Source organism: Haliotis cracherodii, unplaced genomic scaffold (assembly GCF_022045235.1).
Source record: "Haliotis cracherodii isolate W230 unplaced genomic scaffold, xgHalCrac1.p SCAF_17, whole genome shotgun sequence".
Taxonomy (NCBI): domain Eukaryota; kingdom Metazoa; phylum Mollusca; class Gastropoda; order Lepetellida; family Haliotidae; genus Haliotis; species Haliotis cracherodii.
In genome coordinates, this window is record NW_027266272.1 from 18,588,743 (window position 1) to 18,606,923 (window position 18,181).

At 37.3% G+C, this 18,181-nt stretch overlaps 1 protein-coding gene across 9 annotated transcripts in view; it reads right to left on the reverse strand.

Moving 5' to 3' along the window:
* Positions 1–1,685: 1,685 nt before the first annotated feature.
* The window catches only part of LOC139464938 (RNA-binding motif, single-stranded-interacting protein 3-like), a 331,624-nt gene continuing 315,128 nt past the window's right edge, over positions 1,686–18,181 (reverse strand). For 6 of the 9 annotated variants that reach the window (XM_071246549.1, XM_071246548.1, XM_071246547.1 and 3 more), the window contains 3 exons: positions 9,701–9,781; positions 9,156–9,225; positions 1,686–8,208 (listed from right to left, as the gene is read on the reverse strand). In XM_071246549.1, the coding sequence (XP_071102650.1) occupies positions 9,157–9,225; positions 9,701–9,781 (150 nt within the window). In that variant the 3' untranslated portion in view covers positions 1,686–8,208; position 9,156. Of the gene's footprint in view, positions 8,209–9,147; positions 9,226–9,700; positions 9,782–12,249; positions 17,936–18,181 lie in introns of those variants that run through there. The other 3 variants (XM_071246543.1, XM_071246545.1, XM_071246546.1) reach the window with 3 other exon arrangements.

An 18,181-nucleotide genomic window follows, 5' to 3' on the forward strand; every position in this document is an offset into this window, starting at 1 on the left:
ACTCCCTAACATTTTACAAAGCCTAATCATGTTTGATTACTTTACTGCAGTGATATCAATCAGGGGGGCACGGGGGGCACGGGGGGCCCAGTCGTCTAAGGCGCCGCAATTCGCCGTGCAGAATTGCGTCCCTTGGACACCCCATAAACTTATGATTGTGGGTTCGAATCCCAGTTCGCCCCGATTATGTTTCTAGGTTTGTCAGCACCATACCCGTGCTCGTGGGGTACATCGAAGTGGGAAACGTCTAAGACATGCATCACTTTGGGCTTTCCTCCCACGTCAAGCTGACACGCCGTGATATAACTGAAATACTGTTAAAAGCGACGTTAAACGCAACTCACTCACTCACTCACTCACTCACTGATATCATCCAACGATGGGTTACACGATGCTGCAGAGTATCAAGCAGTTAAGTTGGCAGCATTCAGAGACAAAGTCCAGATTATTTTTACTGTAGAATGGTAACATTTGCCGATAGTTCAGTCCCACCATGATGGCATCAATAGCTGCTAATGTTATCAACCAATGTCCAGTCGGTCTGGTCAAGATTATATGTTTTACAGACTGCCCTGATTGTGACATGAGACATTACCTGACATTTTTAGTCTGTACACTGTGATAGTTACATGTTTTGTATCTTTCTACAAGATAGTTGTGTTCCCTGAAGAAACAGAAATTAAAAAAGTATTAATTACTCAGTGTTAATCCTTATTCTAAGCTAACAAGCATCATTAAAGCGTTCGCTCGTCACGTCGATTCCCGACATGGATGCAATATGTGAAGCTCATTTCTGGTGGACCCTGCCGTGATCATGCTGGAATATCGCTAAAAGCGGCGTAAAACCATACGCACTCACTCACAATGTGGCCGACTGAAGAGTGAGATAACATCCACTCACTCATTTCATGGGTTTAAATCCAAGACTGGCCCTGACTGTGGTCTGTTAGCACCGTCCATGCTTGTTGGATGTACCAATGTGGTAAAGGTCAGTTGGCTGTAGCCTTTCCTCTCACAGTAAGCTGACATGCTGGGATATAACTGATCAATGCATCATTATACCTTAATCACCATTCACCTATCACTCAACCACCATCCAAGCTTTATAACCTATGAAGATCCAGGTTAGAACTGATCTTCAGCAACCCAGGCTTGTAAGAGGCAAACGGGATAAGTTGGTCAGGATGGGTTATTTAGTTTCTTATGCTCATGATGTCAGTCACTGGATTGTCTGGTCTTGACTCGATTATTTACAGACCGCTGTCATATAGCTGGAATATTCCTGAATGCAGCGTTGAAAAACAAACAAACAAAACCAAGCAATACATTCACTCATTTAAAAGGTCACTCAGCCACCCATTCATTCATTACTCATTTGTAGGGGCGGTCGGGTAGCCCATTGGTTGAAGCGTTGCTGATCACGCCGAAGACCCAGGTTCAATTCCCGACATGGGTGCAATGTGTGAAGCCAATTACTGGTGTCCCCAGGTAGCCTAGTGGTTAAAGCATTGCTCATCATGCCGAAGACCCAGGTTCGATTCCCGACATGGGTACAATGTGTGAAGCCCATTTCTGGTGTCCCCCGCCGTGATATCGCTGGAATATTGCAAAAAGCGGCGTTAAACCATACTTACTCACTCACTACTCACTTGTACTCTGTAAAATAGAAGAACACAAAGGCCAGGCATGATCCGATCTTTTTATTTCATTTAGGCATCGTAAGCCTACCAGGAACACCTAGCAATGGGCCAGTTATCATCAACATGTTAATCTACCAACATGGTCCGTCAACTTGTAAACAACAAATCATCCAAAATAATTTGGTTAAATATGGACCAGCGATTAAAGTACAAAACCTAGGCAGCTACTTCTTGCAAAAATAACCTTTGCACCAGAACACTGTCTCATTAGATGTTACGGAGGACCTGCTCCTGGCTGTGGAGGATGCTGTTGGTCAGTGTTTGGTCAATCCATTGGACAAACATCGAGTTGTCTTCAACCTTCAACCTTCACACAATGTGCAACAACTTCAGACACCGTGCAAGGTCCAACTTTCAAGTAGCAGCACACATTCTCTAACAACCTAGGCAATATATATAACTTGATGACCTAGGTTATATACACTCAGATGACCTAGGTTATATTAACCAGGATCACATTGGTTATATGTACCCAGAACACCGAATTTATACACTGGATGACCTAGGTCATATATACCCAGATGACCAAGATTATATATACCAGGAAGGCCTAGGTTATATATACCCAGATGACCAAGATTATATATACCAGGAAGGCCTAGGTTATATATACCCAGATGACCAAGATTATATATACCAGGAAGGCCTGGGTTATAATATATGACCTGATGACCTAGGTTATGGACACCTAATGATTCTGTGCTGCTCTTGCCTCTGCAGCAAGAAAATAATTCTGAGCTGCGGTTTATCCCTGATGCATCTCTGCATCCCTGTGCAAGCTGATCGTCATCTCTGAAGCAACAAGTTCTGTTCTGCTCTGTTTCTGAAGTGACAAGGTATTCTGTGCTGCTTCTTGTTTCCATAGCAACAAGGTAGTTTAATGCTGCTTCCTGTTTCTATAGCAACAATGTAATTCTATCCTGCTGAAAGTTCAGGTCTTCAATCCCACCCTAGGATATGATAAAGTGATGTGGTGTTGTAACAAGTGCACTGATGGAATATAGGAAACAGTCTGTACACTTAACTAGATATGTGCTAACTGTGGACATTTCAGTGTTCTTAACTTGACCAAGTATGAATGCTCGTAATCTGTAATGCTATTTCCTGGAAGTTTCTTTCAATGGTAGAAACTGGATACCCGTAAAATATACTCTTGCCTTTGAATGTTACAAAGCATGTGAGACCAGACATACATGATCAACTTTCTAACTCTGAAATGTTAAACAAATACCCACAGAACAGGCTACAAAATTCCAACTGTTCTCTCACGAAGAACGTACCCAGTGATACGTTATTTGCTGCACCTGCTGCCAAGACAAGGCACACCAGCGAACAATTAAACTTGCGAGTTCATCAAAACATATCTACTTTCAATGAAATCCTCATGCTTTTGAAATTGGGAAATGAAAATGTCAACAGACTCGGAAATGTTTACATGCATTTTCTGAATCGTGGTTTGAACTAAAAAAATGCTAATGAAGTCAGTCCTTCCTGTTTGTGGGTAGATGTCAAGCACACAGTTAAACAATGTTGAGAATCAATATGACAATATCCATGGTTAATGGCTACAGTAACTGTTCTATGCAGACAAATGTCCACAGCAAAGATCGGTAACCAAAAATAAGCTTTGCATAATGAACCTTGTCACATAGACCACACTGGTATTTATTAAATTTGCACTTGGTTTTGCATAATCATAACTAACAAATTTTAACTACTAGAAATGAAGGCACAAGATAATTGGACAGATTGAAAACTGAAAAATAGGATGTTTGGGGCCAAATGCCATGTATAGGTGTTGACCATTTGTAAGTCTGTAAATGTTTATAATCATGAAGACCCACACAACAGCAAACAGGCAGGTAACTGTATGGCATAACATCTCGGAACTACAGTCTTCAAATACATTGTCATTTCACCAGTATGTAACAACCCCTGGCTGAACAGAGTGTAGCATGTCTGAGTTATTGTTTCATAACTCATGAGTGAACAAAGTGTAACATATCTGAGTTATAGCTTCATAACTCCTGACTGAACAGTGTAACAGCTCTTGAGTTATTGTTTCAAAACTCATGGCTTAACAGTGTTTTTAAGAGCTATTGCTTTATAACTCCTGGCTGTAGCTTCATAACGCCTGGCTGAACAGAATGTAACATCTCGAGTTATTGTTTCATAACTCATGGCTTAACGGTGTGTAACATTTGAGAGTTATTGCTTATAACTCACAGCTGAACATTGTTTAACATTTTGATGACATTGCTTCATAATTCATGTAAGAATTCAGTTATTGCCTCATAACTCATGATTCAACGGATTATGAAAACTGTGCTTGGGTCATATTGCATGATTCAACATGTGATACGATCTCGTGCTGTAACATAGTTTCTGTTTGAGAAAAGACAATGTGTTTGAAGGACAAGCATCTAACAAACAGTAATGACAGTAGTAATGTACACCTGTGAAAACACTAACTAATCTCAGAATGATACCCAAATCTCAGCCAATCCTCCACAACACTCACAGATCAGACTCACTGCAACTGCAGGCGTTACCAGATGTGTTTACATTCAAATTTATAATTTTAAAATGTAGATATTCAAAACAATTAAAATTTAATTGAATTCAAACAAATTTCTTTCAAGAATGACAATTTGCCATGATGATAGATGATTTTTAATAGTAACGGAAGCAGATGACTATAGTTCACAGGTGACTAAATCCTGACTTAAAGAGATACTTTTCTCTGAAGTTGACTTCTTAACAGTGTATACGTAAGTCTGTGAACACCATGCGCCGAGAACACCTGGTATTAACAGGGTCACAGTTCAATCAAAGAGTTGAGCCTCCTGCATCAATGAGCTGTGACTGGAAATCAGATACTGATCGTGTGTTTGTGAGAAGTGGTTCACTCTGAGATTACTCCATGACGTGTAGAGTGTGTTCTGGACACATGCCTACGTCTACCGTCACGTCACAATGAGGTAATCCAACATGAGCACTGTGCTGCTTCATTGGTCCGTCAACATCTGTACAAGTAAACACCAAGAAAAAAGAGCTTGTCGAAAAAGTAGCCAGGCTCTTTACGTTGGATAAACTAATCTCTGTATTATCTGGATGTCCAAAATCAGAGGCTAACACTTTGATATCAAGTTGTGAATGACCTCTGTGCTTCTTATCCTTAGTAAAGTTTTGATCAATTCATTCACAAGGATGAGAACGAGGCCTTTGCTGATTTTCGACCCATCTGTACACCAATCTTTGTACATCGATCTGATCATTTTGATGTTAATATCATTCAAACTTGAGATCCTTTATCACTACTGCTAATACAGGGACAGTCAAAGAATATTGTTAATAAAAAAACACTTTTATTGACTTTGAAATTCTTATCCATAAAAGTAGATTCTTGTCACAGGTTGACGTCATTCGTTTGATATTGGGAGGGATGGCGTGTAGCTTCGATGACTGACTACCCAGTATAAAACATTTCTGATCATTAACGTTTGATTTCTGATCATTAACGTATGATTTCTGATCATCAACGTTTGATTTCTGATCATTTATGTTTGATTTTAGGTTGAACTGCCTTATAATCTTCTACTTTTCGACTGTAACATTTTTAGCAATAAATGACTGATTACTTTTGATATTTCGTCAAACCATTACAACTGATGTCAGCCTAGGAGATCAAGGGTTAGTCAAGTATGATGTTTCAAGGACAAGAACCTCTTTCAAGATGACATACATAGAAATATACAATACGCATCCAAAAATAGTTTGATCTTATCATTAACGATATATCCGACGTTAACCTTACACATGTTCCCTTGTTGAAACAAAGTGTACAGAAAGATGAAATCCTATTGACTTATCCAAGGGAAGTCGGGGGAGTTTATTATGCAAGGACAAGGTGATAGCCCATCATACGGATCGCTACTACAAAAAGTGTCTAACTGCATCGGCGGACGCATGACGCATCCTTTTCATCCTGTTTGTTCTTTCCTAGACAACAGATGTTACAGAGAATGAGGTGTCTTCAAAAATATGTACACAGAATATGTGGGGTCTCTACAGTTGGGGATTAAAACTGGCCGTCGTAACAAAAAAATAATAAAATTCATAACAAATTTCAACTAATTACATCCTGTAGTGACTTGGCCCTGGCGTGATCCAAATATGACTTGAGTGTTAATGATAGGAGCTAGGAAATGTTAAGCAATATCACAGATGTTTTGAATAAATTACAGGAGATACAATTCTTGATGGAAAAACGAATATCACTGATAAAATAATAGTCTTAAATAAATTTCAAACCCCCTACCATTAATACAAAAATGAATTTGTCTGTACAATTTTCATTATGAACATTGAACATGGATGCCTAAGGCTTTATGCAACTGGTTTGGTGTCAATTCATTCTGGAACCATTGTGTTCCTGCTAATATGATTCAAAGAAACAATCCCATTTTTCTGCAACTGAAACTGGTTCTTTAAACTAGATCCGGATTGGCTTTTCAGTGGTGTAATCTAATGAGCTACAGAAATAGGTCATTAATTTTTACTGGTCAAACAAGTGGAAAAAAAAGATAAAAATCTGTATATATCGAAAACGGATGTAAAATAAGTCTGTAGAAATTTGACCACTAAAAACTAATCCTTTGTCCCACATGAGGAAGACCACGAACATCATCAATGACAGGTAAAACACGATTCTGTACAAAACTACCATGAATAGGTGAAAAGCCTTCAGTTAACACCACCAAGATAACATTAAAATCTAAAAACGACATTCCAAAAACTGTCATTAGTTTCTGTTTGTCTCCTAAAAGTCTAAAACACAGACACATGGATTCAGGTCAACAAACACCACATTGACGTTCTCACGCTAACAACCACCAAATAACAGATCACCATAGAAACGCATGAAACTACGTCTGTACATCATCAATGACATGGCGTCAGAAAACCTGATGCCCAAAATTCAAAAACAAAAGTAAAAAAGCATCACTAAATCTACATACAACATCAGCTTTTCCCACAGGACCCAGGGATATAAACGGCAGATCTTGTTTCCATGGAAGCACAGTTTAGCACTTCATGAAAGTATACTGAACTAAACAAGTTAGGGATCATTAAAAAAATATGTTTGGGGATAATGTTTTCGTGAAGAATTAGCACACAATTTCATAAAATTATCCCCACATTTTCACGATCCCTAACTTTTTTTGTTTAGCATATATGTGATCAAGAGCGGGATACCTGAGGTGTTTTAATTTCATCTCAACAGTTGGGGATGCTGTTATCAATATTGTTCATGTATTGCTAGCCTTGTAATAGGGCTGGGACGAGTCACAATTTACTACCCAGGTACCCACCCCACTATTACCTGACCCTACCCGTGTACCTACTCTAGGTCTCAACAGATAGGTACATATGTCCGATTGGGAATAGTTTGACCGTACCCCTGGCAAAATGTATTTAGATACTCAAATAAAACGATCTGGTTATGCATACACTGAAGTTGACTGAAGTTTTATCTCTATTCAAAGATATAAAGTCGGAAAGAATTCTGCATAGTCAGAAAGAAATGCGAACATTAGTCACTTTTAGCGAAACCGTGGAAGGTCTAGATAATTTTTGTTATTAAACAATATATCATGTGACTAACGTGTCCTCCTCATGAACCACCTGACCGGAGTACCCGAGTTACCCGTCCCAGACCCACCTTGTACTTGGTGATGAAAATTGTAATATTCTCTGGTTCTACATTACAGAGACTATGAACAAACTGCCATTTACATCCCTGGTGTGTCGCGAGGAAGCCATCAAAATCTAACATCTAACATGAAAATATACAACTGGAAAAATTCATGTTGATTCTAGCTCAATAATCATGAATAACAGTGAATAAAGTCACCATTCTGACTGTGCACTGGCCTCTGCATTCACAGACCGACATACAAAATAGAAAGTGCACCTCCTAGTGTATAGGTGTAAAAATATCCCTCAAATTTGGCAAAATAAACAACGATAAACAGTAAAGTTCATTTGACTACAATCCCCCTTCATGAAAAGTCTACAATTAGCCAAATAGTCAGAAGCATAATCTCAGTCCTCAAAAGAAACGTACACATAAATCAAAGATACTTTATGAAAAGATCAACATTTGTATTCTACATGGCAAAAAACATACGAAAAATCTATACATTAAAACATGAACTAGAATCAGGACTTAAAACATATCTTTTTACAAGTCAAAAGTTCATTTGGTCACAGTTATGATGAAACTTGCTCTCAACAAAAAGAAAAATCAAAAATATTCTGGCATAAAACCTCTCACTCCCGCAGTCAAAAAATGGGAATTTGCAAAATGGTAAAAAATAGTCCGTGTCAGTAGTCCATCATGGCAATGGAGAAGTCACACATCCCTGTCACAACATGGCTGCCAGTTGCCATTAGAAACGTCTGTGGAACGCACTTACACACATGTGCTGTTAGCACAACAGACCTGAAAAGTAAAAGAAATCTCATTGAAAATTGTAAAATAGTCCAAGAGGTTTAAGGTAAGTGAGCAATTTATGGTTCACTGTCTATTTCAGGAATATAATCATGGGTAGAGAATAACCAACTAGAATGAAATGCCCCATGTTTTGGTGGTGGTACTTCTGTAATCTACACAGAAATAAGTAGGACACATCAAGCATGCATGATGATGCTTACTCAGTCGTCTAAGGTGCAACGATTCGCTGTGCAGAGTTGCACCCCTTGACTATGATTGACCTATGACCTTGACCTATGATCCCAAACCTATGATTGAGGGTTTGAAGCCCAGTTTGCCCCAATTATGCTTTTAGGTTTGTCAGCACCATACCCGTGCTCGTGGGTTTCACCGAAGTGGTAATCGTCTGAGACCTGCATCACTTCAGGCTTTCCTCCCACATTAACCTGACACGCCATGATATAACTGGAATACGGCGTTGTTAAACTCAACTCATTCACTCACTCTGAATCTGGATTGTTGTTTGCAGAGCCTGTCAAAGGGACACAACTCTATCTACAATTTGAAGCAAGTGGTACTTTCATCTCAACATATCAAGCTATTTACTGTCACAATAGCTGGGAATTGACAATCACACCTTGTCCCAATACAAAATGCCTGATATTTTCTTCTATTGTCACTTTCAAAAGGTAAAGAGGCTAGAGTGGACCTGCTGCAGAGACATCCAAACAGAGTTGTGTCCCTTATATGCGAGCAAGGCTCATCTGATTATGGGTTCAAATCCCAGATTCGCCTCATTATAATGTTCACTTGTTACCCGTGATTGTGGATTTCACCCATTTGGTAAACGTCTAAGACCTGCATCACTTTGGGCTTTCCTCCCACATTTAACGAATACTCCGGCACACATCAGAACTATTGTTGAAAGCAGCATCAACCACAACTCACTCACTCACTCTATTTGGCAGCGGCAGCAGCATAGGCTTGAAAGTGATGCTGGGCAGTTTCTTCATTCGAATTATGATCCTGGAACAAACCAATGATGATTATGGTACCGCCAAGTGAACTTCATAACTTTTATACAGAAAATACAAGCCAGGTTTCTTTACATATTCTGGGCTTGACAATATCTGGATTGATCAGATTCTTTACATATTCTGGACTTGACACAGTCAGTATTGATCAGGTTCTTTACATATTCTGGACTTGACACAGTCAGTATAGATCAGATTCTTTACATATTCTGTACTTGACACAGTCAGTATTGATCAGATTCTTTACATATTCTGGACTTGACAGGGTCAGTATTGATCAGATTCTTTACATATTCTGGACTTGACACAGCCAGTATTGATCAGATTCTTTACATATTCTGGACTTGACACAGTCAGTATAGATCAGATTCTTTACATATTCTGGACTTGACACAGTCAGTATTGATCAGGTTCTTTACATATTCTGGACATTACAGCTAGAGCATTGTTGTGGACCAATCACTGACCTCCATGGGGAGTGTTGTCAACATGGCCCCTGTCTGAGACCCCTGTTGGTAAGCCAACTGGGCATAGGGGCTGGCGACATACTGAAATAACAAACAGATCCATCATTAACACTCTGCAATAGTTCAACAAAAAACATACTGCTCATAATAGACTCACTTCATAATTGTCTTCATCAAAATTTACATATTTATGCTTGTAATCATTAAACTACTTACTGATTTAAACTACTAGACTAAGAGTGTTAAACAGACTACGCTTGCTTTCTAGCAAATAATATTAATTCTGCTCTGCTACCTAAAAAACTCTACTATTAAGTAGTTGTATTAATTTAAAGGGCTTATGATGAAAACATTTGACCATTATTCAACAGTCCATGATTTATAGACAGATGCAAGTGAATCTTACTGAAATATACGTACAATTATGGCACAAATATATGTACATTGGATATGGTAAAAGGGTGAATATTTGGATACATGATATGGTTATATGTAAAGATAAAACAAATATGGTTACAAAGCAAAGTCAAAGGGTAGATAACTCTCACCAAGATGAATCCCCATCCCTTTAACAAAGATTATCAAGGAAAGCACCACAATGCACTACCATTAAATGTTAACACTACAAATAGCAAACTCTCTGAGCATATTATCTCTATTGTTAATAAGACTGATTATAAGTATTTTTCTTTCAGTTGAAACATTCATTTGGTACATATATGTTTACATTAAATACACAAACTTTGCATAAGCAGTTGGAAGTTATCTCCCCTGCATCAAAAAGCAGGAGTTAACTCCCCTCTGCAAAAAGCAGCTGGAGTTACCTCCTCCTGCAGTAAGCAAGCGGGAGTTATCCCCCCTTCACCAGTTTCACATCTAAGCATAATATGTTTGTATATATATAAATAGAGGGTACAAGATGCAATCTACAAAAAATACAGAACCAAAGCTGGAGCAAACAAAAGATACATATGGTACAGATATGTTAGTATAAGCACTGAACAGATAATAACATGCAGACTAAATCAAGATATATGTATGTATCATGCACAGATATATATGAGGGTGGTTATATATATGGTGCTGCTTGCCCACTGCTGTCTGAAGTCTGGCGGTCTGCACTGGTCATGACGCTTGTGATGTCTTGACTCCGACTAGGATGGAATTTGCTTCTTTCGAAATCCTCTCATCATTACATCAACAGTGGCTTCATATTCAATTCCCCCTTCATCATTTAGAAGAGGCTATGTCATCCATACACATTCATTTTGATCGTTGTTTGGTACAGTACCTAGCTGCCCTAGTCAGTATGCATTACAGTCCAGAATAACACTACATCATGAAAGTGAATGCTTGTACATTGCAAGGGAGCAACCATTTATCAATCAGGGTGTGGGGTGCCAGGAGTTTTTCAAAAACAATAATCTGGTTTATTTAATTTTATTGAAAAAAATAATCTGCCTTCAATTGAGACCTCACCATCCTGAACAGAAGACAATATTAAAGTGTGTTCAATTTTTAAAAAAAATTGAACACTTGTTTATGTGAGAAAAAACAATTGAGCTCTTAAACATTAAAAAAAGAAAATTGCTAATTTCAAACCGAAATCAAATGGTTGGTCCCTAATGTAACATTACTCATATGTTCATGTCAAATGACAGCTGGTATGTATTTTCAGGAATACAAATTAACACGTATCGGCCAATGCTGCCTAATGTTTGGGTTTTATGGGACCTTGAGGAATCTAATATTATTTTGGTTTATTCTTGAATGTCATCACAATTCAGGTTAAAATGACTTTCCAGGTAAAATTCTCCGCCAATTATAAAGCAGCCTTGACTCTTCCCTGTGACTAGTGTTAACTGAAGGATGTCACATCCCGGTGATCTTAAAGCTAATACAATCATAGCTCCCACTATTTTAACACTGACCAACAACCATCATGTCTCTAATATATATATATATATATATATGTGAAACAGGGCGCTGATCATGTTAACATTGTCACCAACACCTGGTGTGGTCATTTCAAGATTACAATGTTTCAAGTTGTTTTAATGATCTTGGCACTTTCACTATTGTTACTAAAAGGGCCCCTTGCACAGTGATCTTAGCATTAAGACAGTGGTAGTTCCCAGGATTAAAAACATTGACAGTTTGGTTTGTGGAATTAGCCCATGTGTTACGAACACCTGGTGTCGCCATTTCAAGATTACAATGTTCCAAGTAGTTTTCTTGTCACTTTCACTCTGTCTGAGATGAGATTACTGCAGTCTAAACTATGAAGTTTCAATTCGACTTGGATGAAGCCTTAACCTGTCTGAATCAAGTCTCACAACTACATGTCAAGTTCTAAAATAACATGGTTGGTGTTTGTTGAGTTTGTTTATCTGTTATTTTGCAATATCAAAACCAACTTAACAAATGTATAAAGATGATGCTTGTCTGCAGAACCCCCCAAATGTATTTCTCACAAAGACGGAGGATAGTGAACAAGGCTAGTTGTGCTGGATCAGGTCCATTGGTGTTAGGAAAAAACAAACACAGAGTATTTTCTAGCTCATTTATTCTCTGCCCATATAAGGAGATTCACAAATGGACTCTCCGTCATGGACATCAGAACACTACAAACATAATGATTGAAGAAAACATAGACTCTCTCTCTCTCATACACACAAACAACACTGGAACCTTATAACAGTCATGGGGAAAACGGTACATTAGTAGCAATCACACATGTTAACACAGGAAGTGCCCTGGCAGCCATATTGGGTCATGAAAAAATCATTAAAATAAAAAAAAGAGTAAATATCTGTTCCCAGTACCAAGGTTATATAGACTAATCAGCTACATATATTTTTCTTCTTTTTTTTTCAAATTATTTTTTTCATCCCACAAATTGGTCAGCTAATTCTATATGCTCTTGATTATATGCCCCAACCACCGTCAAGCAAATTGAAACACTACTTGTCAAACTTAAGAAACAAATATAAAACTACAAAGTGACAATGGTTAATGAGGAAGTGGAGGAACTGTTGGAATGTATGCCTCTACCCTATACCTCTCCTTGCCCATTCTTCAACCTTCCTACATTCTTAAAGGAGGACTCCCATCTTGGATCATAGCTGGGTAATAAGCCCGTATTAACTGGGTCTAACTACTTTGTCATGGTGGTTCTGAATATGCTATTTCACTTCTAAATATCAAGAATCCCTTTAAGGAGACACCTTAAAAACACACTTAATGGTAATTTTATTAAAATTTAAAAAGAAATGGTTTTTTTTTAATGTTTAAGTATATTAGGAAAAGGTTTATGATTTGAAAGCAGTTCTTGTGCACAATAAACATTTCCAGTGATATATCTAGTAAGGAGCTACACTTATGTCCCCTTCAAAAAGCCTTTAACAGTATCTGAATGCGAAAAGAGACACATAGGCAACATCAAAGAGTAGCTGGTCCCGTGTAAATCTTTGGATAATCGGATTAATATGGCAAGTCAAACCAAGTAATATGTGGGGTTGGGAAAATATCATAGTGTTTTTTCAAACTTCTAGCATACACATCAAAGCCTTATAAAGTGAGATATATTGTAGTATTTGATTCTGTTTAAATCTGTAAGTACATTCATGGATGGGGTTTGGCAAAATAGCATGACTATGCCCTATACCTAAAATACTGTTTCATTTGTTATGCTCATAATGTATTGTTTCCCTGGATGAAAATGTGATATGCTGATCAGGTTACTATTCCACAGATCGTGATAAATTAACATCAGAAACTGGTTTTATCAATGTGATCTATCCAAAGATGAATGGGAGGTAACTCTCACTTTAAGACATAATTCCGTCCAGAGTAGTGTTCCCTGTACATGCAAAACATAATGACATGATAGCTATTTACATATGCAAATTATATTGGTAAAATAAGTGAATCTCACGGTAAAAAACATCAAAAATGCTTGCTCAGCACAAATAACCTGATATTGTTATAACTACTTGTGTAAAAACTGTAAAACTCCACAGAAATAAACAGAAAGTCAACATTAAAATAGTTGAAAAATATCAAATTCTAAAAAATGACAAAATATTATGTTTGAATTCTGAATTCATCTCAGGCGTAGTGCTGTTCACGTACGCAGTAAAAGAATTATTGCTATAGATTTATGCAAAACAATAATTATACTAAATACATAATTTTATATTTGATAACATTGTACACAATTTTCTTATCACAAGATTCATATATAACATTTTCAAAACAACTGATTATTCTATAAACTGGTTTACAACTAGCTTCCTTCTCATGCTAGACACTGACTTCTCTGAGTTTCAAATACTGGTCCATTGAAAACAGGTTGAACTTACTTTAACAAAAACATGTTCATCTAACAATCTGGTTTCCTTAAGAATGCTTGTTTCTCAAATGAAAACTTGCTGCTTACTTCACCAAACACAACTTTAAGTTCATCTATCAATCTGTTGTCAAGTGAATACTCTCAACTCAAAATCACCATGCATCACTATGCAATTTTGTTGAGTTAAGATTGTTTTTTGGTTGGTTTGTTGTTTTATGCCGCACTCGGCAATATTCCAGCTATATGACGGCGGTCTGTAAATAATCGAGTCTAGACCAGACAATCCAGAGATTGATATCATGAGCATCGATCCACACAATTGGGATCGATGACATGCATCAACCAAGTCAGCGAGCCTGACCACCCGATCCCGTTAGTCGCCTTTTACGACAAGCATGGGTTGCTGAAGACCTATTCTACCCCTGTTGAGTTAAGAAACCATTTGCTTCTACAGTCCTCATCAGTACCAAGTTCCCTTTTCTGCAGTGTCTGGATAATAAGGAAACGCTGTAAACCAGTGTAGGAACAATCTTCAGAGGTATAACCATACAGGCATGATCCATTCAATCAAAGCACTTCACCCTAGGATAACAGATCTGTAGAAATAGTTCTCCAAAATAAAATCTTATTTTTTCTCACGTGACTAGAAATTGGCCAAATACATGCTACCTGAAAGAGTACATATGGCTAAGAAGGGGAATATACTAAAAATGATTATGAATATTTGATCATTCGTTTCCAATGCATTAATATCAAATGTAGATGTCACAAAAAGCAAAATGGTTGTGATTGACTGACATCTTGAAAACATGCGTATGAAATGCCTGGATTCAAGGTTCTCTCATGGTAGTGCAGGTAACAACACATGTATAGTGACGTGTAATCATAGATAGATTAACCTCATGGATTTTCTAGTCGGAAACTGTAATGCTGCATATTCAATGCTGAAATAATTTAATTTATAGACTTTCAAGACCATTGCAATTTCAGTTACACATATGGACTGTCTGCATGGTTGGATGGCAATATATATCCTTGTCTAATTATATGAAAATCTAGAAATTAATTCATTTGTAGCTTGTGAGGTTGTAAATACAAATTTGGTTAAATAGCACCATGATGTAGTATAGAGTTTACACTTGCTTCCCATGAGTCTACAGTCCTGCTGGGTAATGCGAGAGGAAGGACACTACCAGGTCTGATGGGGATTCTGATCTTTCTCCTCACAATTCTTTCATTATGCAAAATATTAAAGGGGAAAATTGAAATGGCACCCAAAGTTACTACACTTAAAGGCATCTGTTTCGGTGAAATTTTAAGTGGGATGCTTTCCAAATTTACTCTATTTGTTACAAGATGTGAACACAAACAATCAGGACTATGACGTATACTGCTGGAAAAAAATAAGGGACACAATAAAATCCATGAGTGCGATATGGATCATAATGGATCTGGGATTCAAACTCATAACCAGCAGATCCTGGCAAGCTAAGGACCACAACTCTGCATGGAGCATTGCTCACTTTAGAATAAACAGGATACTTTCAAAATACATGTTTCATTTCACCCAAAGAAGGAAAATATATCCAAGATCACATCATTTCCAAGAAACATCTTAATCCTTCCTTCTGTTCCCTTATTTCTTTCCTTCAGTATATTATCAATTCTCCTTTTATTCATTCTGTTATTCCCTTATACAGAAGTACTCTACATAATTCTACCCTGATAAGTGTTTAACTTTCAACACTCAATTACAGGTATGAATGAGTTTTGATTTTCACTATGACATTTGATCATTTTTCAGATGTGTTGCTTTAGTTCTACAACTGCCATGGCAGGAACTGAGGTACAGCATGTTACACGCAGTATAGTATGGACAACACTGGCTTATAACTGTCTTGATAATTATAGTACTTTAAACAGTATAGAAACAGCACCATGTCTTATGACAACATAGGATATACACTTTGAAAAAATAAAAACAATGCTATGGGATTTTTTGTACAAGTTATTATATATGGTTCCTTATTCAAAATAGATCTTTCTGTACATAGTGTATAGCGGAAAATCATTCCAGTATATCACTTCAGTTGGAGGCAATTTCTGTTGGCGACGGAAACTGAATCATAGCAACCATTTACAAATTAGTTATCTAAGACGTTTTTCAAAATCTAATAAACATCGTACTTCACATTAAAGAAATCCTAATACGTCATTTCAATATATGATATTTTTTAATGAGAAAATCAGTTGCACGGGACATGAAGTAATAAACTGTAATGAACTTCTGATTTACTTAATTTCTTAGATATGTTCTATATTTCAATAAATATACATTTGTAAACAGCCCTCTTACTATCTACATAAAACTAATATTTTTATAGTTTCAAAACTTAAAATTCAAAAGTCATAAACAAAATAATAACCCATAAATAGAATTGTAAGTTATTACTTAATTTCAAATAAATAGAATAAATATTAAAATATCTGTTCTCAACTGATAATCAGTGCCAATCACCAAAATGTAGCTTTGTCGTAGTGATTGAATACAACAGATCATTTGTGATGATGCTTCTGGACACTATCATGTCACATCATTGGGAAAAAATCTGATATGATTCACTAAAATGATTGAATAGAAATCAAAATATCTATGAAGATTGATTGATGTGGTTACCATGGTTACTGTAGCTTGTGTTATGTACAAACTAAAGGGAACTGCGACCTTCAATCGTACAAGGTCAGTCTTTGGTTGTAGTGATCATAATGATGAAAGATGTCAAGAGGTGAAATAAAACAACATGACCATTCATTAGTACATTTCTCTGGCAAGGTGGGGACCATATCAAAATCGGTTCACTCTTTCTTGAATATACCCTCAAGGCACAGGGCAATCGTCAATATATTACAACTTTAGCTTTCAAGCATTAAAAACTGCTGCCAGTTTCAGGTTCAAATTAGATATAAAAAATTCACTGAGTGTCAGATTTTCAGATGGTCCATTTCGATTTGATTCTACAAAGACAATGAAAACACAAAATAGTCAGCTATGCTAATTCCTTTCGACAAGGTTACAAAACACACAAACAATATGCAAAAAATCAGACACCAAATCTGTATATACAACAATGAAAAACATCATAACTAGAGCCATTTCTTCTACAAAACATCATGCTAAAATACTAAAAAAAGTTGCAATGACTACTCATTAAGAACAAAGAAGATCTTCTCAGAGGTCTCTTCTGATATTCCACTCTACTAAGACAGAAACAATCTAAGATAACAAAGACAAGCAGAGGTAAAGTATTTACACGAAGTCTGTCATTTCTGTCAGTAAGAATGATGGGTGTTCATGCTAGGCTACAGCCAACTACGTCTGGAGGACAACCAGAGGCCGAACTGGTCGTGTTAGCGTGGAAGAAGATCGGCTAGAGCCAACTACGTTTGGAGGGCAACCAGACGCTGAATTGGTCGTGTTAGCGTGGAAGAAGATCAACCCAAGAATCAAATGACCGTGCATTGAAGATGTTGATCTAGGGTCTGGCCAACTACAGTAAGATTTCAACAATTCACACAGTGTCAAGAAGAAACAATCTCTACCAAGAGAAACGGGATTAATTTAGACTTTCAAGGGGGACTTGCCTACTATCTAGAAGAATGCACATTGGTAAGAGCAAGATTTTTGTCAATGATGTTAATCTTAGAGGATTGCTCTGGAAGCCAATTGGTTAGACACAAGAAACTTACAACGCGCTATGTTGGCCTACCGGGGTATTGGAAATGTGGAGATGACCCATCAAATTGGTCATGCCAGCCACGGCCGCAGAGGGATCAAAACTCGAGCACTGTGGATTTAAGTTGCTAGCCGTGGGGGCGTTCATCTGAGAAGAAACATCCTCTGTATGGAATCATGAACTCAAGTGATGTTAAACACCTCGTGCTGAAAAAACACCTCACCACAGATATCTTAAAAAGTCTAAAACATGAGACGTTACTTGTGAAGGTGTCGGTGCAAACATGGATAAATCCTGACTTGCAGTGATAGCGAAACAAAACCTAGATGTATTCAGGGTGAATTATTCAGCATGATCTTAAAACTATGAACCCATATTTCACATCTAGACACT